This window comes from Astatotilapia calliptera, chromosome 8 (genome assembly GCF_900246225.1).
Source record: "Astatotilapia calliptera chromosome 8, fAstCal1.2, whole genome shotgun sequence".
NCBI lineage: Eukaryota > Metazoa > Chordata > Actinopteri > Cichliformes > Cichlidae > Astatotilapia > Astatotilapia calliptera.
In genome coordinates, this window is record NC_039309.1 from 1,272,760 (window position 1) to 1,300,277 (window position 27,518).

Below are 27,518 nucleotides of genomic sequence, written 5' to 3' on the forward strand. Positions count from 1 at the left end.
TACCTCAAAGTACACTGTGTTCTGTTGATCTTATGTGCTGCACAATAATGTTTAATATTTAGTATTTACTGTCATATTCCCATATATCATTGTGATGCTGTTTATTCTATTACTCTTGTTCTCTTCTGCTTGTTTTCTTTTTTCTTTCTCAGCAGGTGATCCAGGTGATTGATATATGCATTTTTTTTCTTTTTTCTTCTTCTGCTCATTCTGTTGGTTTTTGGTTTTTGCCTTTCTCCCCCGTCCCTCTTCTCAGCTGTTTCTCTTTCCCTCTTTCTTTCTCCCCTTCTTTCCCCCAGTCAAGTCTGTCCGGTATTCAGTAAGTGAAAATAAAATAAACAATAAAAGGTGAATCAAATGGACCATTACGGCAAGGCTGGGATGGTCAATTTGGTAAAGTAAATCCATTGGGCATCTTTCTTTGCCTTTAGACAACAATTCTGATGGCAAAAGAGCCAAACGGGACAGGCAAAAAAAAAAAAAAAAAGACACTTCACCTGTTGCCTACTGGTGGTGGTCAGAGGGCCCGGTGGCGCCAGTGTCCGGCAGCCTCGCCTCTGTCAGTGCGCCCCAGGTTGGCTGTGGCTACAATGTAGCTGCCATCACCAGTGTGTGAATGTGTGGATGACTGGATATGTAAAGCGCTTTGGGGTCCTTAGGAACTAGTAAAGCGCTATATACAGTAAATAAAGGCCATTTTAAAGTAAAACCGGTGAAGTCGTGACAGAAAAAGATTTCTCAGCTTCTTGGTTGTGTTTATTAATTCTAACTCCATCTGCTGCACAGACGCTGAAGCAGTTCTTCATGGTTTCCTGGGTTTGGGGCCTTTCAGGTACCAGGACTCGTCGTGCTGCATGGCCTCGGTGGCTGCGAGGTTCTGGGGTCCGTCCGTTTGCTGCTCGCAATCCAAACTCTCAGGAACTAGCAGCTTGAAACTGGGAAGAGGCCGCTCTCCTCCGCCCATGTCGTCTGGCCGGAGATGTTCAGGAGTGTCGGGTCTCGGGGGCGGAGCCGTGTCTCCGGGGCCTGTGGTGGTGGAGGTGGCAGAGCCGGGTACCGGTGAGGGCCACAGGGAGCTGTTCGAGGCCTGTCGGAGCGGAGACCTGGAGCGGGTTCGGAAACTGGTGACGGCCGAGAACGTGAACAGCAGAGACACGGCGGGCCGGAAATCCACGCCGCTGCACTTCGCTGCAGGTGAGACGCTCAGGCTTGATTAACCTGTCAGATAACAGCATGTCTGCCATCTTCTTTTTACAGTGTTATGGTCTTTTCCAGATTTCAAAATTTAAAAAAAACATAATATTAATAATAATTATCTCATTATATACTGATGACGTCCTCGTGTTTCTGCCAGACGCTAACACGACTTCACATTCATAAGTAGCATGAATGGTTTAAAGCATATAATAATAATAATGGATTGGATTGATATAGTGCTTTTCAAGGCACCCAAAGCGCTTTACAATGCCACTATTCATTCACTCTCGCATTCATACACTGGTGGAGGCAAGCTACGGTTGTAGCCACAGCTGCCCTGGGGCAGACTGACAGAAGCGAGGCTGCCATTTCGCGCCATCGGCCCCTCTGGCCAACACCAGTAGGCGGTAGGGTAAAGTGTCTTGCCCAAGGACACAACGACCAGGACAGAGAGCCCAGGGATCGAACCGGCGACCTTCCGGTTACAGATACGCTTCCCAACCCCCTGAGCCACGGTCGCCCCGTAAATATGTAATGTTATTGTATGTCTAATTGGTTTAAAACAATATAAACAGCTGTTAGCACACAGAGAGCACAAACCCAGGCAGCTCAGTCTCCTTGTGATCTTCATCATTTCTGTATATTCATGTTGTTTTCTTTGTTCTTTTGAAATGTACTTTAAGAAGTTTGTACTGCAATAAAAAGAAGTGCAAGTTTTATGCTGTTGTTATTTTCCCCAGACTTGGGTGGAGGGAAGCCGGATCTGTGTGGATGGTTATCATGACCTCGCTCTGCAGCTCTGCAGAGTTTCATCAGCGTTCATTTAAAACTTGGAGCGGTTGTGTTTTTCTTTGTCAAACTGACTGCAGTGATGTTTCCGCTCACAAAACTCTCCGTGCATCTCTTCTCCCTTGTGATGATGATGATGATGATGATGATGAAGCTGCCTCCTCCCTGTACAGCCCCGTTAGCTCGTTGCCGCCTCGCTCTGAATAATTTATGGTTGTAGAATGAGAGGAGTCACAGAGGTGTTCAAGGGCTCAGGCAGCAGAGGAATAATGAGCCTCGTTCATTCGTGTCGCTCTCTGCGTCTCCAGGCTTTGGCCGTAAAGACGTGGTGGACTTCCTCCTCCAGAACGGCGCCAACGTCCATGCCAGGGATGATGGCGGTCTGATATCGCTCCACAACGCCTGCTCCTTCGGCCACGCCGAGGTACATCCACGTGTTCCGTATCCAGAGCTGGAAAGTGGAGACTTTTCCCCTGAAACTTCAGAAACTCTGCAGCCTTGTGTGTTTTTTTTTTTTTTTTTTTTTTTGTTTTTTTTGTGTGTGTGTGTGTGTGCGTAGGTTGTGAGTCTGCTGCTTCACCACGGGGCGGACGCCAATGCCAGAGACAACTGGAACTACACCCCGCTCCACGAGGCAGCCATCAAGGGCAAGATCGATGTGTGCATAGGTACAAAAGCACCCAGATGTTCAAACATCTGCAGGACACAGAGTAACTGCACACACACACACACACACACACACACACACACACACACAGACACACACTGACACACAAAAGGTTTCATTTGAATTCAAACCAAATTTGACTTCAGGCAAACAAAACGTTGCTGAAATGATGTTTTGTGTTAGAGATAATTCGGGAAATATGTTGTAATGAATGAATTATCAGCAGCTTTGATACTTTTTATGTGACTCGCTCTGGTAACTGAAGCTAACCTGTGATGCAGTTTGGTTTGTTCGCGTGTGTTGTGAGTTGCTTGTGTTGTTTCTGTGTTTGTCTTCCTCCTTGTCTTGTGTACATGTCAGTTCCTCTTGTGTTCCCGTGTCTGATGTTATGTTTGCTGTGAGTCGTCTTGTCGTGGTGTTTTTGGTTACTTCCTGCTTTGGTTCACCTTCCTTTGCATCATCGTCATCGTTTGCTCCGCCCTCTTTGTCTCCTCCTGCTGTCAGGTGCTCTCACCTGTGTCCTGTTCCCCTCCTGGTTTGTTTGCTGTCCTGATTTTGCTCTCCGTGCTCTTTGTTCTTACTTTTGTATTTCTGCTTGCTCCCTAATCCCTAATAAAGTTTTGCATTTTGTTCATTTCTGTCGTCTTCTGTGTCTGCATTTGGCTCCTGCTGCTCCTGTCCTGGAAAACTATTTGTGGCCATATACTGTATATAAAAGATGGACATAGCCACAGTAAATAAGCTTTGACTTCTGAGTTTTTGAAACCAAACATATTGAATATAATGAGGCAGCTGCACCCTGCACCAGCTTTACTGTACTAGAGGCCGAGACCATGAAGTCACCAGGAAGCTGTCACTGAGCTCAGAGCAGCAGGACACACATCACACAGTTCCTGCAGTGTCAGTAGATCATGTTGCCCAATCAAAAAAATTCTAATTTATTAAAATAAAAACTGAGGAGCTCTTTTTGTTGGTTATTGCTCTATGTAAGATTTGAGTCACCTGCCTCACTAAAGAGCACCTGAGTCACCGCGTCCTGTTAAACTCTGGACGCATTAATTAATTAAAGTGTGTGTGTGTGTGTGTGTAGTGTTGTTGCAGCACGATGCTGAGCCGACCATCAGGAACACCGACGGTCGAACCGCTCTAGATCTCGCTGATGCGTCCGCCAAAGCAGTCCTGACAGGTGAGCTGGACCTCACAGGGACATTTGCAGGTGTTAGAGCTCACCTGTTTGTGACGAAGTTTGGACGAGGCGGTCACACCCCCGTCTCGATAAATTCGGTTTATTCAGCTGTGACCATGAACGTGTATCAATAATCACACTTTCAGCACATCATGTCCTTTCCTCTGATTTTAGTCCGTCTCACTCTTCTGCAAACACACATGAAACAGTAAATCTGTCTTTTTATGGTTTTTATATGGTTTCATGCAGTTATGTGGTTTTGTTTCCTGGTTTTTGTCATATTCCTAAAAATGTTGTTTGTGGTGTTGATAGATTTTTGCTTTTGACACTTTTTAATCTTTGTTTAAAGTTTGCTTATTTGTCTGACATATGATCTCACTGTGTTGGATGATCAAATGAAACCTCTCCGTCAGCCCATCACTTAGCCCACAGTGATGCGCTGACTGTAATTCCTGAGGGAGAAACCCTCACATTGCTCCGTTTACTCAGTTTCTGCAGATCTTTGCTACGATTACGATGAGCTGACATCAAACTCACTTTACGGTAAATAAGATAAATCAGGCAAAGCTTCTCTAGTCGAGACTCGGCACAGAAACAAAGACAATGAGCAGAATAGTTTCGTTTGGTATTTATGGCAAATACACTCAGAAAAAGGTAAACATAGCTGCTAAACATTAGCATGTTAGCAAATTGTTAATTTCATTGAGCTTTGTTTTACTTTTTTCTTCCACATTAGCCTTTACTTTGGTTGTGGTTCATATTAAGACTGAAAGAAAAAGAGGTCAAAGGTCAAGTTTAGAGAAACATTTTATCAGCTTCTTCCTGTGTGTTTTTTTTTTTTCTGTTTTCTTTTGTTTGCAGGTGAATACAGAAAAGATGAGCTTCTGGAAAGTGCCAGGTACAGTACTCTGTAATTCTGTATCACCTTGTTTGGTTGAAGCATAAATGTTTAGATGTTACAGCTGAACTGAACAAGTGTCATTTTTAAAATTAAAAATCCCCAAATTTCTCTTTTCTAGCTGCTTAAATGTGAAGTTTTGGATTTTTGATTCATTTCTCAGAAACATAGGAAGTGAGAGTCTGTCAGCGCTTGCTCTCGTTTCAGTAGATTCTGACATTCATGAGAAAACACATCAGCAGATTTTTCTGAAATTGACGCCTTGAATATAATTCATTAAACTCAATTAAACTCCAGCTTGGTTGAACGTGATGCCGATGTCTCCACAGGAGCGGGAACGAACAGAAGCTGATGGCTCTGCTGACGCCGCTCAACGTCAACTGTCACGCCAGTGATGGGCGAAGGGTAACGAGGAGGGTCTGAATTTATATCAGACTGAGCTGAACGCTTTTTTCTAAGAAGTGTGTGATGCCTAATCAGTTTAATCACATTTTGGGGCACATGGGAACCACAGGTGCCCCCCCATTTAGCTCCGCCCCTGATAACTGGTTAAAGTAAACTGAAAGTTATTGAGTTAAATATAAAGAACAGATACATGGTTTAAATATTGTTAACCAGCACAAATAATGCAGAAATGAATGAAATGGTTAAAATAACAGTAAAATATCTAAAAAATAAATGGAGACAGAACCTAAAAATCGTGGATCTAGCTCCTTGTGTTTAATGGATTAGTGGTGGGTCATTGGTGAGTGTGGCTCACATGAATAGACTCATGTAGAGAAACTCTCCGTGCCGGTCATAACTCTGACAGCAGGGTGGAGGCTTGTGTCGGTGTGTCCCTGTGTTGTAACACACCACTGGGTGTTGTTGTTGTTGTTTCAGTCAACGCCGCTACACCTCGCCACTGGTTACAACCGTGTGAAGACGGTGCAGCTGTTAGTGCAGCACGGTGCTGACGTACACGCCAAGGATAAGGGGTAAGTGCTTGTGTGGAGCTTGCTTGCCCTTTCCTTTGTCTGTAAGGCTCAACAGAGGCCTGCAGTCTGTGGATGGTTTTCTTTAACACGCAGTGCTCCACCTCGGCTGTGACGTGTTAAACGCAGCAGCAGTTTTGACCGCTCGCTGTTGTGTTTGTTTCAGGGACCTGGTTCCTCTTCATAACGCCTGTTCGTACGGCCACTACGAGGTCATCGAGCTGCTGGTGAAGGTATCTGTCACTTTATCAGGCTCGAGCAGAACGGGCACTGTGCACATGGTGGGGGTGGGGGTCATACCCATACTAATCCGTCCCGTCTCCGTGTGCAGCACGGCGCCTGCGTGAACGCCATGGACCTGTGGCAGTTCACGCCTCTGCATGAAGCTGCTTCCAAGAACCGCGTTGAGGTAAAACACACACAAAACTCACTACAGCCAATCACAGCGCACCCTGGAGCTCAACACCTGCAGGACACCATTCATCAACAGAATTTTCAGGATGGAAAAACTGAAGATTTGCATTTTAATTAAAATGCAAAGTTTTTTCCTTAATGCAGCTCTTACACTCAGAGCATCCTCGAGGTTGCGGTTTTTTTATTTGGTCACTAGATGGCGCTGCAGTGTGTCGGATATTTGTGCCTTCATTAAACATGTTTTCTCCCTGTTGTTCCCGACGAAACCTCACTGTGATGCCAGTTAGGCTTCTGAAATGACACCGTGTACGCTCTTTCTCCTTAAAACAGCTGCTTCATCCAAATAACCAATAAATATGAAGCAGATTATTGCGGGCCACACACAGACTGCTTTGATCTTAAGTGCTGGTGAAAAAGTTTAACTGCACATTTAATCCCTGAGAAATCTCAATGTAAGAAAAAGAAGTGCTGCTGCGGAGATCTGTCAGCTCCACTCTTTGGACTTAATCTAAAAAAATAAATGTTTAAAAGTCAACACAAAATAGAAACATATATTTCTACTGCACATTTAATTGTCTATTACTTTATAACTCTGCGTTTACTTTATACTATGGCTCTGTCTTTATCAGCAGGACAAGCTATGAAAATCAAGTTAAAGTCCATAATCTGTGTCGTCTTTTAACTTTTCCAAAAATGTCCAGTAGGCCAGATTGGAGTCTTTGCCGGGTTGATTCTGGCCCTCAGGCCTTATGTTTGACACAGTAACTCTGAACAGTCACACAGAGCACAGCATCATGGGCACCGGAACTACTTTCTGCTGTAGAAATAGTCCCTCCTCCCCCATTCTTACTCAGGTGGCCCTCGTATGTTTGCACAGGTGTGCTCTCTGCTGCTGAGCTACGGCGCCGACCCCACCTTCCTGAACTGTTACAATAAAAGCTCCATCGACCTCGCTCCAACCGCACAGCTGAAGGAGCGGCTCGCCTGTACGTCCTGTTTCCCTGTTTGTAAGAAAATAAGTCAAACAGTCATTAGCAGATTAGCGTGCACATCGAGGATTTTCTGTTTTCTCAGATGAGTTCAGAGGTCACAGCCTGCTGCAGGCGGCGAGGGACGCCGACATGGTTCAAGTGAAGAAGCATCTGAGCGTGGAGACCATCAGCTTCAAACACCCGCACACTCAGGAGACGGCGCTGGTGAGGCGCCGTGTTCAGACCTGTGCAGTCGCCCCGAGTTACTCACGCAGATTTTAATGGATTGACAATTTTCAGTGTTAAAAACAAGCGTGTGTGTGTGTGTGTGCGCTCTCAGCATTGTGTGTCTGCCTCTCCGTACCCAAAGAGGAAGCAAGTATGTGAAGTTCTGCTGAGGAAGGGTGCCAACGTCAACGAGAAGACTAAAGAGTGGGTCCCGAGGTGTCAGAGCGTTTTACTTCCTGTTTAAGTGATGTTTGTGATGTCACACAGTTCCTGATCTTTTTGTGAGGTCACTGTTTCCCTCAGCCTGCAGACCCCGCTCCACGTGGCGTCAGAGAAAGCCCACAACGATGTCATTGAGGTTCTGGTGAAACATGAAGCGAAGGTGAGCGAACGGCAGCTGAAATGTGTGGTTAATCCCAAGCACGTTCATTAGAAAGTGTCGCTGCAGCATCAGAAACACCTGAGACGAATCCTGCCTGTCGTTTCCGTCCAGGTGAACGCGGTAGATCATCTTGGCCAAACGGCGCTGCATCGAGCCGCTCGCTGCGGCCACCTGCAGACCTGCAGGCTGCTGCTGACCGCCGGCTGCGACCCACTGCTCACGTCGCTGCAGGGATTGTCACCATCACAGCTGGGCAACGAGAGCGTGCAGGAGATACTGCAAGGTGACGGAAATCATCACGCCTGCTTTTAATAGTCAGTTTTTTAACTGGAAGAAGGAAAGCTGGTATTAGAAACACTGCTGCACCAAACACGTGGATGTTTGGAATACAGTCATGTTTTTCCATTTATTTAACCTTTAACTTGGTCCTAACTGCGTCCTATTTTTAAAATCCATAAACTGAAATGAAAGGTGGGTGTGGCTTAAGTGCCTTAAACCTGCTGTCATTCTAATTACCAGCAGAGGGCGATGTCTCTTGTTCTAAAACCAAGTCATGAGAAAATGAGCCGCCTGCTCACTTGTTTTGCCACTTTCACGTCACTAGTTTTAAACCTTTGTTGCTCATCTGTGTTTCATTTGTTTGTCTCTGCAGAAGGATTTCTGATCGGGAACTCTGAAGTCAACCGACAGCTGCTAGAAGCGTCCAAATCTGGAGATGTGGACGTCGTCAAGGTTAGCCATGTTAGAGGACCAGTCTGATTTCTAAAGCCAGGAACACATTCACGCCATCAAAATGTTCAGTGCCTGCAGTTCACTAGCAAAAGCTAGGAGCTACAGCTGCATGACTCACTGCTGGAGCCCCTGCTGGACATTAGAGGAACTGCAGGTTCTGTTGGTCCAGATGTTGCTTCATTGTTGAACTTAAAGTTACTGAACAAATTAACTCTTTCCCTTTTTCTCTGCTTTCTTTGTCTCTGCACACCATATTCATCGGCATCTGCAGAGGCTCTGCACAGCACAGAACGTGAACTGCAGGGACGTGGAGGGTCGGCAGTCCACGCCGCTGCATTTTGCTGCCGGCTACAACCGTCTGGCAGTCGTCCAGTTCCTGCTGCAGCACGGAGCCGACGTCCACGCCAAGGATAAAGGGTGAGGAGGAGGACTGCGTGTCTTCAGACTCGAGCAGAAGAAATGTGTCAGACTTCATCTCTGTGTGGTGGAAAAATGTGCGCTGAAGTCGTGGTTCTGTCTCTGCTGCAGCGGTTTGGTTCCTCTCCATAACGCCTGTTCCTACGGTCATTATGAAGTCGCAGAGCTGCTCGTTCTTCACGGCGCCGTGGTCAACGTGGCTGACCTCTGGAAGTTCACACCGCTGCACGAAGCTGCCGCCAAAGGCAAATACGATATCTGCAAACTCCTGCTGCAGGTACACACAGACACACACACATGTTTTTAATGAATAAACACTTTAAGGATAGAAGCAGCAGCACCACACAGCTCACTGAACATCAGAGTCGAACTGCCAGTTTCTGGTTATTTCCTGGCTCCAGCATGGCGCCGACCCAACCCGGAAAAACCGGGACGGTAACACCCCTCTGGATCTGGTGAAAGATGCCGACACGGACATCCAGGACCTCCTGCGGGGTGACGCCGCCCTGCAGGACGCCGCCAAGAAAGGCTGCCTGGCTCGAGTGAAGAAACTCTGTACTCGAGACAACGTTAACTGTCGAGACCAACACGGGAGGCACTCCACGCCGCTGCACTTGGCCGGTACATAAATACACACACCTGAAACACCAGCGCCTACATTATTCATGCAGGTGTAGTCTTAAAGGACAGTCCGTGTTACCTCCACTGTGCAGCGCCCCCTGGTGTGGAGCTGTTTATGTGGATAGTTTTGTTACATTTGTAACAAGTTAGTAACAAATTAAAGGATCCAAAACATTTTTGCAGCTTATCAGCTGCACATATATATTAGAAGTTTGCATGCAGTAGAGACGCCCCCTGCTGGCCAAAGAATGCAGGTTTAAGTGGTTTCACTTTAAGATCCTGTTTATATATATATATATAGTATTTACAGTCATGACTAGCGATGGGTACCGGTGTCCGGTGCCATGATAGCACCGGTTCTGACATAAACGGTAGTAACCAGACCGAAAAGCAGCGCACATTTCGGTGCTTTATTTCGGTGCTCTTTTTTCCTGAGCTGTGATACACTTTAGATTCTAGCCAATCATTTTACGTTTCCGAGGATAGTAGGCGGGGCCAGGTACGTACGTTCTTTTAGAGCAGAGCTACAGATTAAAAATGACCAAGGCAAAGCGGTCAAAAGTCTGGCTGTACTTCACAGCAAAATATGCAAACTCAGCAGCAACAAGTGCTTTAAGCTGATACTGTGATACTGTCAAAGGAGGTAACACCTCGAATCCGATGAAACACCTGGAGACGTATAGCGTTTTTTTTAAAAGCAGAGAAATGCGCCGTATTTGATAGCTTGCTGCGAGACCTCACACCGAGCGCATCTACTGCCGGTGTGGTGCCTGTTATCGGAGTTAGCAACATCCCCAAAAACCCAAAGAGGAGAGTCCTGGCCCCTAGCCCTGCCAGTGTAGCAGAAATGATGAGGATGATGATGGCAGCAGCAGCCGTTCTTCTCTGCGTGAGTAGCTTCATGTTGTTCGTGTGTAATTTACATTGAGTAGGCTAACCACGTTATTACATTAATGCATGTAAGGTGAACTAGCAAACATCATCATAGCTACATGCGGCTGTCTTCTTGTTTGATGGCAGATACTCCCTTCACCCTGGCCAAAAAGGCTAAAATGACCAAAGAAAAAGAGGGAAACAGCTGAACATGAGAGGTTTTTGGACAAAGTTTGTGTTTTTTCCATTGTTTAAGCACTGCTTCCAGCCAAGAGTGATACCATATATGCCCCATAGCTGCAGAAAAGGCTAACATTGTTATCTTTTTACAAAAAACAGCTGAACATGAGAGGTTTTTGGACCAATTTTGTGTTCTCCATTCTTTAAGCACCGGTTTGAGCACCGTTTAAGCACCGGCACCGTTTCAAAAGTACCGATTTGGCACCGGTATCAGATAAAACCTAAACGATACCCATCCCTAGTCATGACAAAGTGACGCCTGAATGCTCGATGGCAAAGAGGACTTGTTTTTGTGATATCTAGTTTCACATATTTGATTCCACATTTAATTTATATTTTACATCCTGCTAAAGTTGAAATATTCTATTAAATGTTAAATTATTCTCTTGCATTATTAATTTCTCCAACATGCTGTCATACATATGTATACGCATATTTTTCTTTGTGTGTATAGCGGGCTATAATAACTTGGAGGTGGCAGAGTACCTTTTGCAGCACGGAGCTGAGGTCAACTCTCAGGACAAAGGTGGACTGATCCCTCTGCACAATGCTGCCTCGTACGGGGTGAGTCGGGGATAACATTCACATACATCGTTAGCTCTGAACCTAAAACTGACTCCTAAAACCACGTCTGAACTCGGCCAGAGGGGCTGATGGTGCGATATGGCAGCCTCGCTTCTGTCAGTCTGCCCCAGGGCAGCTGTGGCTACAACTGTAGCTGCCTCCACCAGTGTGTGAATGTGAGAGTAAATAAATAGTGGCATTGTAAAGCGCTTTGGGTGCCTTGAAAAGCGCTATATAAATCCATTTTTTTTTTATTATTATTATTATTATTATTATTATTATTATTATTGTTGTTGTTGTTATGAACTCGAAACCAGCTGAAGCTTTGCCCTGTGATGAGGAACAAAAGTCCTCACTTTCCACAAATGTCTTTGCTAGATACAAGAAAAAGATTGGTCCTCACAAAGATAGACAGACAGGTACACACACACACCTAATCCAGCTTAGGACTCTAACCTTAAACACAGTCTTTATGCTAACATGTAATTATCTCCCCGAGGAGGAAAAAAAGAGAGAAAGTGCCGGTGTAAACAGATTTCTCTCCACAACATCAGAATCGCGAAGACAGACACACACCTGACAAAGCAAACAAAAAGTGTGCGTCTGAGAGATGTTTCAGTGTGATTGCTGAAAGGTTTCTTTAGTTGAAATCACAGGAGAGCCTGAAACAGGCTGATAAACTACACCATTGTAGTTTTTTAACTGACCACATGGTGGTGCCATTGTGTCTAATGTGGCCTTATTGTGCTCTATTGTGTGTGGCAGTAATAAAGGCTTTAACTGAGCTTTTGTTTTTTCCCCTGTGGCGCCCCCTGTTGGTTTAAGTGCACCAAAACACACAGACTGGTGAGCTGGAGATGGAGTGTGAACAAACACACTTCAGTGAGGAGGAGGGAAATGACACAGTTAGCGTGCGTGTGTGTGTGTGTGTGTGTGTGTGTGTGTGTGTGTGTGTGTGTGTGTGTGTGTGTGTGTCTTCACATCTCACAAACACGATTATCAGAGGACATAAATCTGTTTTTATTTCCTTTCACAATAAAAGCCTGCTGAGTGTGAACATTGTGCCATCTCTTCTAGCACGTGGATGTGGCGGCTCTCCTTATCAAGTACGACGCCTGTGTTAACGGCACTGATAAGTGGGCGTTCACGCCACTGCACGAGGCCGCTCAGAAGGGACGCACGCAGCTTTGTGTTCTCCTATTGGCTCACGGCGCTGACCCGACCCTGCGGAACCAGGAAGGACAGTCGCCTCTGGACCTGGTCACAGTCAGTCTCACACTGAGTTAAAGGGACAGTCCACCATAAAACAGCTTGTGGTTATAAAACATATTGATAAGCTCCTCCTCCTCTTCCTCCTGCAGGCTGATGATGTCCGGGCCTTGCTATCAGCGGCGATGCCTCCCTCTGCTCTCCCTGGCTGTTACAAACCTCAGGTCATCAGCGTAGCGGTGTCTGCCTCCGGTGCTCCACCTGTCACCGCCATCCCACCACTCCTCTCCTCCAACCCTTCCTCGTCATCCGCCTGCCCCACACCTTCTCTCCTCCTGTCTTCTTCCCCTTCCACCTCTTCCTCCTCCACATCTGCAGCAGCGACCAGTAACACAGCCGCTGCTGCAAGCCTCTCGTCTTCGCCACCGCCATCATCATCCTCACCATTTCCTGAGATGTCGGCCCTGCTGTTGGCTGCGGAGGGATCCCCAGGCACAGAGAAAAAAGATGAAGGTCAGTGAGTAAAAAAAACCTGATGTGAAATCAACAGCTAACCTGCGCTGAAGGTCTGACAAGTGAGGCCCGAGCTGAAGAGCCCTAAACTGGCCAGCAGGGGGTGACTCCTGAAGTCCAGGAGATAAAAAGCTTCCTCTTGCTTTCTTTTTACTACTTTATTATTTTATTATGACTGAATAAAACATGATCTTCATTTTGGAAGTTTTGGTCCTGTTAGAGTCAGAGTTTAGGGTGAGGCTAACTTTTCAGCCACTACAGGGAGCATGACATATGGTTTCAGAAAGCTAAGGTGCTAAGGGCAAAAATGCTCAGTTCTACATCAATCCCAGGATCACTGTAGTATCAGTTAAATATCTTCCGTGAGGTTTGAACTACAGCGAGCCAAACGCATCACCAAAGAAGACGCCACCAATCCGATCAAGCTGTGACAACCAGGACGTATCCTGCCCGAGTGTTAGCTGCAGGGATAGATGGGTTTCTGTCACAGACGGTGTGAACCGTCCAGTTTGGTAACAGGCCGAGCGATGTTCTACTTAATTGCTTTTTTCCTTTTCCCACTGCGGTCAGTTGTATTCCTGTGGATCGCGTGCCGAGAGCCTCTGGATGAACGCCGTCTTGTTTTGGTTTCTGAACTGATTGTGTTTGTTGTTCAGGGACTGAGCTCAGCATCTGTCAGTTCTTGGAGAACCTGGGGTTGGAGCATCTTCTGGAGATCTTTGACAGGGAGCAGGTGAGAACTTTGACACCGGCAAACTACTGGCAGGTTTCCCGTGTGTAAGGAAACAGTGACGGCAGGTACAAGAGCATTAGCTGCACCGACTTTCATTGAAGAATTTCTTTATTTAAATATGAGGAAACTTTCCATCCATTGAAAGGACTGATGAACAACAATTATTCCTGCTGTTACTGTGGAGAGACTTGAAGATCACAGATATCCAGTGATATCAACAGGAAGTGCTAACACATGATTCAGCTGCTGTTAACACCTTTAATTTGGCTAAAATTGTAAAAAAAAAAAATCAGAGCTTTGTTTTCTTTGTCTTCTTGGCTCATAAACTACTTATTGGCATTAACATGTTCCCATTTCAGCACACAGGGCTGATTTTCACTTTAAAAGATTTACTTTAAAAACTGGGACATGAAAGTGGAAGTGAGTTAAATTACAGCTCATTTTCCTGACAAATGTGAGCTCACTCCAGGAGTGGAGATGGTGAAAACTGACTACCATCCTCTGCAGATGGGACTAAAACCACTGACCAGCACAGGTAACATTGAAATCACCACCTCTCACACAGTCACAATGTGCTCCTGTGCTTAATGGACGAACACGTCCACTTCAGTCTCGCCTGTCCAAAGGACGTTGTCCCAGGAGTCTTTGGGTTTGTTCAGGTGCTGCTGTGCCGCCATGTTGTTTCAGAGAGAGGCGGCTTTCTGCTGCAGCCCTCCCAAACAGCCAATGAACTCTGACCTTTAACATGCTAACTGAGACCTGTAGAGTCTGCCTAAACTTTTATATTCACGTGTTGATCATCAGTTTATCAAAAGCCTCTGATTAGCAGCACCTGGCAGTTGCGCATAATGTTTCACATGAATGCTGATAAACCTCCTAAATGAATGAAAAGTAAAACCGCTCTGCAGCAGCTGTGAGAAGCTGTAATGACCTTTGCTTGGTTAGTTTGGGTGACAGCCGTCGCGCTTCATAAACGATCTGTTTCAGAGTCATTTAGTTTCAGTGCAAATAAAAGAATCAAGCAAAGGCCTGCAGATGGTTTCTGACTCAGTTTTAAGCTTCTGGTTCGTTTTTCTTTGGACCCAAGAAATAGGTTGTGTCACTGAGTGACACACACAGTAAACGTGTGTGTGTGTGTGTATGTGTGTGTGTGTGTGTGTGTGTGTGTGTGTGTGTGTGTGTGTGTGTGTGTGTGTGTGTGTGTGGATCACTCTAGACGTTCTGGTGGAGATGGGTCATCGCGAGCTGAAGGAGATCGGCATCAACGCCTACGGACACAGACACAAGATCATCAAAGGAGTGGAGAGGCTCATCAGTGGGCCGCAGAGTGAGGACACACACACACACACACATTTAAACTGGAGTTATTCTGCTCATTGTGCGCTCTAGATTTGTATCATTGGACTCTATCAGAGCAGCTTTGTATGATTCCCAACACTAAATAATCTTTATTTCTCTGATCTGAGCATGATTTCTTAGCTCCTCCCCCTTTAAGGCCCCTTGTTTTGTTTGACAGGACCCCCTCCTCTTACTGATGAGGTTCACGAGAGCCAGGGGTTAGGTCTCCTCCACCTAATGACTGAAACACATTCCAATCATTTCATGAGCTTTAATGAATGAAGAGAAAACACATGTTATACCAGCAGGTGGACCGAGGCAGGTAACCACGATGACTTCGACTGTTTGGGTCGGGGTTGGCATGCTTTAAGCTTTTTTCCATCGTATCTGAGAAACTCCTGATTTGTGTGTTTGTGACAGGTCTGAATCCGTATCTGACGCTGAACACAGCCAACAGTGGGACGATCTTAATCGACCTCTCGGCCGACGACAAGGAGTTCCAGTCGGTGGAGGAGGAGGTACTGACTCATACCTGATGATGAGACCTGCAGGTTAACTCTGAAACTCTTGATTTAATTCATCGCTGTGAAAGAGCCAGCTGTGAGCGATGCTTATTTCAGGACACACAAACGTGTCGTGTGCACAGAATAAAGTACACGTACAGTGAAAGTGTGGAGAAGCTAAAGCAGGTGGCAGTGAACACAGAGAGGACGTTTGCTGAGATTAAAGGCCTAACAGCCTACCAGGCCGCGGTCCTAATGTGGTTTTGTTTGTGTTGGTCAGATGCAGAGCACCATCAGAGAGCACCGAGACGGCGGCCACGCTGGAGGAGTCTTCAACAGATACAACCTGGTCAAGGTAACTCGCTGCGAAGACTTGGAGGGCTGCGTCTTTGCTGCTGCTGGGTCATTTTCTGAGCTGCGGGCTGATTTGCTTTCATAGATGAAGAATCTGAAGCCGCCCTCTCTCACGTGTAGCACATGACAGGAGATCATTTTCATCATACGAGTTCTGTTTTGTTTGGTTTAGATGAGAATGCAGGTCTTACACACGGCCGCCATCACAGACTTGGTGCTAAGATGCAGGACGTTGTGACCCAGCTCCACGGGACGTTGTTATTCTCACATGAACATCTGTTGGGCACGATGGTGGTGGGGTCAGAGGTTAGAGGAGGTCACTGTGTTGACTCTCAGCTGATTGTGTTTCAGATCCAGAAGGTCTGCAACAAGAAGCTGTGGGAGAGGTACAGCCACCGCAGGAAGGAAGTGTCTGAGGAAAACCACAACCACTCCAATGAGCGCATGCTGTTTCACGGTCAGAACACCAAAGATCATGATATAGGAACAAGCAGCAGAAGTGTTGTGATGGTAGCAGGAGAACAGTCAACAGATCTAACCTCTATAATATCAGGTGTACCAGTGTAGAGCAGTGGGGGAAGACTTGCATGATTTAAACTTGGCCACGTACATCGCTGGTTTTCAGCACAGCTGCCATTCTTAGATCCCTCGGTGGAAGTGCGGCTGTTTCCCCTTCTCCTCTAAACCTCCTCGGGTGTGTCGAAACACTGATGCTTCAACACCATCCATCCATCTTCATCCGCTTTGTCCGGGTCCGGGTCGCGGGGGCAGCAGCCTAAGCAAAGAGGCCCAGACCTCCCTCTCCCCAGCCACCTCCTCCAGCTTATCCGGGGGAATACCAAGGCGTTCCCAGGCCAGCCGAGAGATATAATCTCTCCAGCGTGTCCTGGGTCTGCCCCGGGGCCTCCTCCCGGTGGGACATGCCTGGAACACCTCACCCAGGAGGCGCCCAGGAGGCATCCTTGTCAGATGCCCGAACCACCTCAGCTGGCTCCTTTCGATGTGGAGCAGCAGCGGCTCTACTCTGAGCCCCTCCCGGATGGCCAAACTTCTCACCCTATCTCTAAGGGAGAGGCCAGCCACCCTTCGGAGGAAGCTCATTTCTGCCGCTTCTATCCGCGATCTCGTTCTTTCGGTCACTACCCACAGCTCGTGGCCATAGGTGAGGGTAGGGACGTAGATCGACCGGTAAATTGAGAGCTTCGCTTTTACACTCAGCTCCCTTTTCACCACGACGGACCGGTGCAGCGTCCGCATTACTGCAGCTGCAGCCCCAATCCGTCTGTCGATCTCCGGCTCCCTTCTCCCATCACTCGCGAACAAGACCCCGAGATACTTGAACTCCTCCACTTGGGGCAGGAACTCATCCCCGACCACCCTTTTCCGGCTGAGAACCATGGCCTCAGATTTGGAGGTGCTGATCCTCATTCCCGCTGCTTCACACTCTGCTGCGAACCGTTCCAATGCGAGCTGGAGGCCCTCACCCGATGAAGCCAACAGAACCACATCATCTGCAAAAATCAGAGATGAGATTCTGAGGCCACCAAAGCGAAAGCCCTCCGCCACTTGGCTGCGCCTAGAAATCCTGTCCATAAAAATTATGAACAGAACCGGAGACAAAGGGCAGCCCTGGCGGAGCCCATCTCCCACCAGGAACGAGTTCGACTTATTGCCGGCAATGCGAACCAAGCTCTTGCAACGGTTGTATAGGGATCGAATGGCCCGTAGCAATGGGCCAGACACCCCATATTCCCGCAACACCTCCCACAGGACACCCTGAGGGACACAGTCGAATGCCTTCTCCAAGTCCACAAAACACATGTAGACTGGTTGGGCAAACTCCCATGCACCCTCAAGTATCCTGGAGAGGATAAAGAGCTGGTCCAGTGTTCCGCGACCAGGACGAAAACCGCATTGTTCCTCCTGTATCCGAGGTTCGACATGATTTTGATTTTCAGGAAGTGTCACAAGTGAAGATGTGTTGGTGTGGCTCAAAAACTCAAAGCCAGCATGAGATGGCATCTGCTATGTCTTCTGCTCTGATGTTTGCCTGTGAACGGTGGACTGTAGACGGACACCCAGCTCTCATCGCCGGCGACGATCCAACAAACACAAATTCAGGTCAAAGTCATAGAGTTGTCTGTGATCGGGGTGATCTCGCAGTGCAAGGCCTGGAGTTTATTTTCACGAGTCTGCCGCGTTCTGAGTGACGGTCCGTGCATGTCTGCATGCCTGCCTGCTTCATGTGACCACGTGGACTCATCTCCAACCACACATGCGCCCAACATGGCTGTGAAGCGGATCATAAAGAAGTACGACAGGACTGAAAACTCAGCCGTCAGGTCTGCAGCTGTTTGCCCTCTCGAGGCTTTAGAGGACATGAGACGTTCAGGGACAGATGTAAAAATGGCAGCTGTCCTGGGATCTGTGCAGATGTGCTCAGAGCTTTGTTGGTCACCTCTCACAGGTAGATAGTGAAGTAGAGACTTGTTGGGACAGAAGCGTGAATCATACGAATCATGACATGAAACAGTAATGTTAACGTGGGCGTTGATCGTACTGCATCGATTTCCTCTCAGGCTCGCCGTTTGTCAACGCCATCATCCATAAAGGCTTCGATGAACGCCACGCGTACATCGGGGGGATGTTCGGCGCCGGGATTTACTTTGCAGAGAACTCGTCAAAGAGTAACCAGTACGTCTACGGCATCGGAGGAGGGACGGGCTGTCCGCTCCACAAAGGCCGCTCCTGCTATGTCTGCCACAGGTACACCACCTGACCTCCACCCTCCACCCCCAAACACACCTGTGCTCAGACTACAGTGGAGCACCACTCTCACGCTTCTTTGTTCCTCGCAGGCACCTGTTGTTCTGCAGGGTGATTCTGGGTAAATCCTTCCTGCAGTTCAGCGCCATGAAGATGGCTCATTCGCCGCCGGGTCACCACTCCGTCACCGGCAGGCCGAGCGTTAACGGCCTCGCTCTGGCCGAGTACGTCATCTACAGAGGAGAGCAGGTCAGAAACACCTCGTCATCCTTAGAACTTTATTTTTGGATAAAGTCTGTGGTTTGGAGTCTTAGAAACATCAAATATTTTGGGTTAATTAAGAGTTTTGAAGAAATAATCATGAATTTTATTAAAGGTTTAACACAAAAACTCGAGCGTGCTAAATACCGATCTCTGTGGAGCTTTGTTTAAATCTGCAGCACGGCCGTGTTGGCTTCAGCTTTCCTCTGAAGGGCGGACGCGTCTCCTACACAAACAGCCAGATGACAGATAATCGTTGAATAAGTGAAGAGAGCGGCTCGTGCTCAGACAATTGGACATTTTCTAATGTCTTGTGCCAAAACCAATATCTTCTCAGAAGTGGCACTTCACAAAGCGGCATGAATACATGTCCACTCGAGCAATCAGCCACATTACAAGTGTGTCGCATTACATGCAGAGGTCTGCTTTAGTGCTGAAAGCAGCAGCCTGAGAGGACGAGAAGGAAGTGGGGACGTTAAAGTGTCAGAGTGTCACATTTACTGTCGTCTTCCTGCAAATGCAAACAAGCAGAGAGGTGCCTGTGGGCTCGCGTTGAAACATCTCTCATTGTTTTGAGTTTAAATTCAGTTCCAGGCCGACCAGCAGCTCCTCACAACAAACTGAGTGAGAACGAACTGAGCTCAGAGCTAGTTTGGGGGGTTAACTCGGTGTTGTTTCAAGAGAAATCTGTTTTCATCAGCCTCGTGTGCATGAAAAGGTTTCAAAGCTTTCTGTGAATATAAATGGAGTTGGTGATGAACAGCTGCAGAGTTTCTGTGAGTGTGAAATCGTCATGAAACCTTTTATGAATAGCACGTTTCATATACACCAGCTCAAAGTGATTGTAGAAAAAAATGTAAATGAAAGAATCAGTTTTTAGTTCGGTGTAACTGGGGAAGGTTGAGTGTCTGTTACAGAGTGTCAGTGAACGCCTCTCTGCCGCCCACAGGCCTACCCCGAGTACCTGATCACCTACCAGATCATAAAGCCTGAAGCCTCCGCAGACGGATGAAGATGGAGTCAGGGAAGGAAAACACGAAGAAACGCCAGAATCTTCACTAACTGCATGCACAGAGAAAACTTTATTTATACCATGTATAAAACATGTAGGTTTTTATCAGATGACTGTTTTTTTGTGGTTTTATGCACTTTATTGTCTTCCGTCCTGATGTGATGTGACTGACATTTTGTTTAAATTTAGGGCCTCTGTGGCGTCAGATATAAATTTGTTAATCACTCTTCATGTTTATGTGATGCTGACCTCTGTCAGACAAACTGCTTCAGCTCCGGACTCTAAGCCCCGCCTCTCGAAAAGCTCAATTTTTATCTGACTGGCCAAAATAAGGCAAGGCAAGGCAAGGCAAGGCAAGGCAAGTTTATTTGTATAGCACAATTCAACAACAAGGTGATTCAAAGTGCTTTACAGAGACAAAATAAGGAAGCCTTCCGAGGGGCAGTGTTTGTACTTTAATATATTTAAAAAACAAAAAACAGGGACCACTTTGATGCAAGTTCATCAGATTCTTTGATATTTAATCCAGACATCAAACATAACTTAAAGCTATATTTGATAGAAAATAACAAAAAGTGATCATTTAAAAATATTTCTTGTTTTAAAAACTGAGCTGATGTTGGACTGAAGAGTTTTGAGTTTAAGGGTTAGCGTCGCATGCCTTCAAACAAACAGCTGCCCAGATGGAAAGTTAAACTGTCAGATCTGTTTTATAGCTGAAATGCTAAGCTAACATGAAATTATGTTTGAAGCTGAACAAAGCAACAAAACACACAACGTCACTAATTCTTATTCATTTATTTCCTTTCTAGAGTCCAGATTCATTAAGTTTTCATTTTTCTGAACTCGGATTGAAGCGACGGCTGTTAGCTTAACTAAGGTAATGTAGGTGAACTGGAGAGAGTGATCACATCAGGAACTGTGTAAGTTTGCAAAAACAATCAGCTCTGAATTTTATTTTGATGCAGACTGATCGGCTCTCTTTTCTGTGAAACGAGAAATATGTGGAATCTCCTCCTGCGGGCAGCATGAGAGCGTTCAAATCACTGTTCTGATCAGGTCTGTAATCCACATGCAGCAGAACAAAGATAATGAAGCTTTAAAAACATGTTCAGAACGTCCTCGTGGTGGCTGACTGCTCGCCCACTGTTAGCTTACAAACAGGAAGTGCTGATAGAAAGTTCAGTTTTCCTTAATGACCCAAATGACTGAGAATGAGAAGATTTCTGGGCTAAAAGCTGGACTCACATTAACAAGCTTTCCAAAAAGGTTTCCCTGTTGGGGTTTTTTGCTTTGCACCTTTTAACACAGTGCTATGTTTCACACTGAGCTCATTCAAATAGTAGAGCAGGCGAATGCTCAGCAGACAGGTTTAATAACAGAAGTTTGCACCAAAACAGGAGGTCATTTTGTGGGCAAGAGGTGAAAAAGCCTCCCATAGAGCTGATACTGGTTTAAAATCACTGAGCATGTAATGTGTTTTTTTGTTTGTTTTTTTTACAATGACTGCCGGAGAGTGAAGTCTGGAGCGTGGTTAATCATGTTCATTTGCTCAAACCTGAGCTGTGGGGGGGGCGGGGTCGCTTTCCATCCATGAGTTCAGATTCATAACCTAAATCATCTTGAAAAGTTTTCTTTTTAGTCCTGCAGAATCGAAACTTTCAACCCTGGAAATCAAAGAACAGTTGGATTTTTTCAGACTGTAAAACCTGCAGGGTGAATGAGCTCCGACTGTTCTCTTCTGTGTGTGAATGATGCATGTGGTGCTGTCTGACTGGATACGTGGAAGCTGCTCGTTGTGCCCGTTTCAGTGTTTCGGTGCAGACTGGGAAGAAACCAGCAGCTGACAGTGAACGCCTCATTGACTCTGGACCAAAATGGTGCTAATTAAAGGATTCATCGGGTTTTTGTGGCATTTTCGAAGCACATTTCTCACCCTGGCTGTTTCCTGTGTTTGCAGCGACTGTAAAGCATATTTATCTGAAGTTAAAGCTGTTGGTGCTTTATGGTTTTTACCTGTTTCTCCAATCCTGTACTTCCAAGTCCACGACTGGATAAAGTCCCCAGATTTCACTGAGAGGGTGGAGCTCTCAGCTAAAGCCAGCACACTTGGTTGGAAAGGTGGATGTGTGATCATTTGGACTTTGATCGGTCGAGATGTGTGAAACGGATCAGCTGTGTCCTCGCCGCTCTCTGGGCTGGTTTCCTCTGTTTCTGCTCTGTGATTGGCTGAATGAGGACTACAGCTGGGCAATGAATCCTTAATGACCCTGTCTGTGGTTTTCCATGTTTCATTTAAATCTCTCTACACTAGCGTCATCGTGTCAGCTCTTTTCTGTTATTACAATAAAATACTGCAGTGATGGACCGAGTACTAACTCTGCCTGAAGTTTACAGGTTTATTATTTAATAACTTTGTTGTTCAAATGTCACGTTTGTAGAAAGTGAAAATGACAAATGTGCGCATGAATAAATAAATGAAAAGTTCAGAGTGTGAATAACACACTTTGATTTTGAAAACTGACATAAATGAATTCTGTAATATTGATTTTACATCGAGTTTTTCTACTTGATGTAGATCATAGCTCAAGAGTTGGCAGTTCATCTTGTAATCGGAAGGTTGCCAGTTTGAGCCCCGGTTTGGACAGTCTCAGTTGTTGTGTCCATGGGCAAGACACTTCACCCGTTGCCTACTGGTGGTGGTCAGAGGGCCCGGTGGCACCAGTGTCCGGCAGCCTCGCCTCTGTCAGTGCGCCCCAGGGTGGCTGTGGCTACAATGTAGCTGCCATCACCAGTGTGTGAATGTGTGTGTGAATGGGTGGATGACAGGATGTATAAAGCGCTTTGGGGTCCTTAGGGACTAGTAAAGCACTACATAAATACAGGCCATTTACCATTTTACTTTTCTTTATTGCAGAGTCTCACACAGATCCGGGCTGATGATAGCCTGGATTAGATAATGATGTCAAATGTCTCAACACACCCCACGCCCGTCCACAGGAATGTGGACCTGTGGCTGAGGCGAGGCAGCGACACTCACCCCGAATCCACCAAAACTAAATGTAAGGCAGAGAAAGTTGCAGATGTGGCCATACAGCTATCTGCAGGATTAGTGATCTGGTATGTTATTAATAGAAAGGAACCAAAAGAGGGAAAAACAGACACTGAGACTTTGTGTTTGCAGAGGCTCGGATCAGAGGTAACACCTCCGAGTCTGAAGTCCACAGATTGGTGGACTGATCCCTCTGGGTTGGGGACAGTCCATGGGTTAGTGGGTAAAAGAAGCTTCCTGAGATGGTTTGGGCTGATGAAGATTTCTCCTGCAACTCCTAGGTGGGAGGAGATCCAAAACTGATCCAGCAGGCAGATTGACGGGTGTAGAAATGCAGAAATGATCAGTTCTCCAGCTGTAAAAAGGGGAAATGTGTGCAGAAACTCCGACGTGGAAAAGCGTTTGATTTGGTCGTCGCTGCTGAGCATTGACATACAGACATTTCCCTTCCTGACCTTCAGTCTGTCCCTCCAAACGTCACAGCCAAACTGTTCTGTCGGCTCGCTGGTTCCTGACAGTCGTCCTCCGTCTGAATGTCAGAGCGAGGCGTCGTTGTGAGTGGCAAACCTGTCAGTCGTGACGAGGGCAGCGCCGATCGTTGGAACGCGTGTCAGCTCAAGTCAGCGTCTCGTGGTCACGGCTGCTGGAGTCATCTGAACTGGATCTGCCCCGTGTGGCTCTGTGAGCAATCATCTCTGCTGTTCTGGTTGGCACATGTCATCACATTCATCTTTAAGACTTTCTGCCTTTCTTTTACCCTCTGCAGCACCATCTGCAGAACTCTTACATCGAGTTTGTGGTTCGTACTGATTCTCATTTCAAACATAGTAAATGTAAGAAAAACTTAGTTTAGTTTATTTGTGCCCTACAACAACCAGCAGCCTGGAGCAGCGTGATGACGTCCATCTTTCATGTCTCATACATGTGAGGGACGCACACGTCATGAGTACAATGTTTTAAAGTTCCACGCAAATCCTTTAAATCATCACTCTGCTTTAAAAACAAAAGCTCGTTATTTTGTCTTTACAAGAAGCTTCGATTTCTTAAACTACTCTCAGCAGCTTCATGAGTAGAAATTGTGAAATTTCAGGTTGGGGGTAGATCGCGGTGAAATGAAACATTCAGACTGAAGTCCTGTGAAAACAGGCTAATGTGACTCCCAGCTTCATGCAGATCTCCAGCTATCCTCAAACACCTCCCACACTGCCACGATCACAGCGTCAGAAAGTTTGTGACTAAAGCATCTGCAGTCCTCTGTGATTTTCCTTTATCGAAGCAGCGAGCCACAGGCGAGGCCTCCGAGCTCGAAACAGCAGAGCCGCTTCTGGGGTTTCACTGTTTCACTCTCTGCACTCGTGTTTTCAGCAACAACCTTCTTATGAATGAATGTGAAAAACCCTGCAGTCACTGTGTGGGTGATCTCAGAGGTTCACATCAATCGGTCTAAGAGTCTGAGGCATTTTACAGGTCATATGAATTCTGGTTGAATGATAAGACATGAACGTGTTCTCAGTGTTAGTTTTAATGAATCCTCATTGAACCTTTGGACTCTCAGCTTCAGGCAGATCTGGAGACTCGCTGGGGTGAATGTGCTTGAAGGTATCGTCAGAGTATTTGGAGTGGGACAGGACTTCTGCTGCTCGCTGGTAGCTGTTTCTTGATTGGACAATGTAGGATGCAGGCAGGTACGGCAGCTCAGTCGTGCTCACCGGCACCTCATCAGTGTTCCAGACGCTGGCATCCGGGAGGTGACGAGGTGTCCACCCTCCCAGGTAGAACAGGGCAGAAGGCCCCGCTGCAAGCTGTTCATCCCATGCGAATGCTGGATTGAATGGGGATGATCTGTAGGAAGCAGAGTTCCCACCACTACCAGCAGCATATCTGACTCCACGAGGGGGCAATAAAGCCTCGTAGACCGGATGGGACCTAAACACCACATGTGGGCGTCCACTGGTTCTCAAAGCTGACCGAGGGTTCACAGAGACGCTGAGAGGTTTCCTCACAGGTCCCAAAGAGCTGAGCCAGGGGCCAGGAGACTGAACTTCAGGAGGACTGGACTCATCTGAGCTGGAATCGTAAGTCACAACAAACTTTTTTGGCTCGTACATGGGTACAGAACGCGGAGCTGGAAGGGAAGCTATCGGACTGCTTGGAGACTGGCTTCCAGCATGAGAACCACAATGTTCAGGGGCATCTTCATACATCAGGGACACCAAGGGAGAGTGAAAAGCTTCAGATTGAAGGTTTGATAATCCAGAAGACTGTCCACCACCTGGGTAGGGATACCTGTAATCTGAGAAACACAGAGTTCAAATTACTAAACAGTTTAAGCACAAGTTTAAAATGATCACTTTAAGGACTACTGAGAATTATTGTACCCCTGTCCTAACCACTGCGACACATCCAGGACCGTCCCAGAGAGCAGCACACGGCCGAGCACTGGTTCAATAAGCAGAGTGGAAAAGGGAAGCCAAAAGGAATCACCATGGTAACCAGTAAATGAAGAGGAAAGCTGTGAGCCGAGGAAGGCGGATGTGTTTCACGGTGGACGGTGAGTCTCAGTTAAAGCAGAGAGGGGAGAGTGGAATTTAAATCTGTCCACTTGTTTACCCACCTTCATTTTTCCAAAATTAATATTGAAGCTGAAATCCAACAAATTTCACCTGAATCAGCTGCAGCGTTACAGGTACAGACGGGTGATTAAACGCGTCCAATACACATCAAACCTGAAAGACTGTTTTGGAGCTGTGACAGGACGTAGACCAGGAAATATAAACTATTATTTTAGAGTGGAAAAGATGTCGAGGGTCGAACTCAACTCCTTTGTTAGAGCGTTGTGCATTTCCAAATATTGTCTGACAGAATTTAATGATTCTGCATTCAGAACTTTAAAGCCTGAACAATGAGATCATGTCCAGAAAAAATTATTATTGTGTGTGAATGTGTGTGTGAATGGGTGGATGACTGGATATGTAAAGCGCTTTGGTGCCCTTAGGGACTATTAAAAGCGCTATATAAATACAGGCCATTTACCATTTTTTTACCATTATTATTATTATTATTATTATTATTATTATTATTATTATTATTATTATTATTATTATTATTATTATTATGTATAAGCTGTAATTTGTTTAATATTTGCTACATCCAGCATGTTTTTTCAGAAACTAATGATGTAAAAGTCTGAAAACTAAAGTCATTTCCTGCTCAGAGGGAGTTGGAGGAAACACCTGCCAGGGAGCAGATTAGGACCAAAGAGTCTGTTACTATGGTAACTGACCAGTCTCCCATCGATCGGTGTTATCCAACTCAGTTTTCACTAAAATTGTAAAGTGCATTAGAAATAAGTCCATGTTTGATTTAGCAAAGAAAAACTGGAAGTAGAACCAAAGGAATCAGTTTCATTTAAAACAGAATAACCACAAAAATAGTGAAATATTAGGCCTTCAGAGACTGAGCCCTACCTGGTGCAGGGAAAGTACAACCAGTGCCTATCAGCAGGCAGATCAAAGGAGCTCTGCAGGACAGTCAGACACGATTAAACGGAGGTTCAGCTGTGACTCACAGTATACATGACAATGAAAACAGATGATCAGCTGACCTCAAAGAGAGTCCCAACACCATGTTTGACTCAGAACAGCAGGTCATCTACAGCTCTGTCGGGTGAAGGCTGGCTGCTGATTGAAGCTGCTCTAATGTAGGAGCTCGGCACTCATCATGTTCATTACAGACACCTGGAGACCCGAGGTGGTGCTGGGACAGAACTTCATCCAAACTTCAGCTGCGTTTCTGCAAGAACACACGAGCTGTGAAAGTTTCTTTGTGATGCTCAAATGGTGTGAAATGAAACTGCATTTGAAAACAGATGGACGGAAGTACTCAGACTGGCTCTGATGCCACACAAAATTCCCCCAAACAATCAGAAAGTGTTTTTGTGATTTGAATCCACAGAGAGGAGAAAATCGTGAAGTACAGCAGCACAGCTCAGAGGCAAACATACTCGGGTCTTTACATCTGTATAAGGTAAAGACAAAATGTTGAGAGTGGGAGTGGTGGAAAATAATTATTAGTTTGGTGCCATGTTCACCTTTTGCATCCATGATGCGTTCAAGTCACATCATAGGTCACAAACCACAGACTGTATATTAAAGATGGCGAGGCGTAATCACCGTCATATATCATGCATTGGTTTGTAAAGTTTCACTTTTAAAGCCTCCAACTATCTTTGTCATCAGCATCTTAGCTTCTTGGAAACCAGATGTGATACCTGTATGTGACTGAGGGACACTTCAAGTTCAACTTTATTGTCACTTCAACCATATACAGTTTAAAAATACACAGTGAGGCGAAACAACGTTCCTCCAGGAACCAAGGTGCTACAAGACAAGTTAGTGCAAAAAAAATAATAATATATAATATATCTAGTAATAAACAGGTCAGGGTGGCCTCATCCTAAATCATCTCATGTTTCAGGTTCTTAGCAAAATAACCATCAGACTCTAGACTAGCTCCCAGAGAAAGATTATTTTTGAACTGTCATTCATGCAAAGCTACCCTACTAGCTTCAAATAAACAGAATATGTCCCCCTTCACCAGCTCTTCAGCCTCTTCTTTGCTCTTC

The 27,518-nt window shown here is 46.1% G+C and overlaps 2 protein-coding genes across 2 annotated transcripts; one reads left to right on the plus strand and one right to left on the minus strand.

Annotated features, from left to right (window-relative positions):
- Positions 1 to 754: 754 nt before the first annotated feature.
- Positions 755 to 20,205, plus strand: LOC113028237 (tankyrase-2-like). The gene is made up of 29 exons (XM_026178349.1): positions 755 to 1,194; positions 2,295 to 2,410; positions 2,546 to 2,654; positions 3,744 to 3,839; positions 4,701 to 4,737; positions 5,067 to 5,142; positions 5,620 to 5,714; positions 5,878 to 5,944; positions 6,043 to 6,120; positions 7,003 to 7,111; positions 7,200 to 7,321; positions 7,437 to 7,528; positions 7,628 to 7,706; positions 7,818 to 7,989; positions 8,359 to 8,438; positions 8,710 to 8,855; positions 8,967 to 9,132; positions 9,257 to 9,476; positions 11,044 to 11,153; positions 12,231 to 12,419; positions 12,515 to 12,875; positions 13,532 to 13,607; positions 14,814 to 14,935; positions 15,367 to 15,464; positions 15,730 to 15,804; positions 16,155 to 16,260; positions 18,383 to 18,569; positions 18,662 to 18,818; positions 19,780 to 20,205. Exons 1-29 carry the CDS (start codon positions 855 to 857, stop codon positions 19,840 to 19,842), a joined length of 3,744 nt encoding a protein of 1,247 aa, XP_026034134.1. The 5' UTR covers positions 755 to 854; the 3' UTR covers positions 19,843 to 20,205.
- Positions 20,206 to 24,398: 4,193 nt separating this feature from the next.
- Positions 24,399 to 27,138, minus strand: LOC113027944 (uncharacterized). The gene is made up of 3 exons (XM_026177795.1): positions 26,499 to 27,138; positions 26,362 to 26,414; positions 24,399 to 25,187 (listed from the first exon to the last, which is right to left on the minus strand). The coding sequence occupies exons 1-3, from the start codon at positions 26,543 to 26,545 to the stop codon at positions 24,427 to 24,429; spliced, it is 861 nt and encodes a 286-aa protein (XP_026033580.1). The 5' UTR covers positions 26,546 to 27,138; the 3' UTR covers positions 24,399 to 24,426.
- Positions 27,139 to 27,518: the final 380 nt, after the last annotated feature.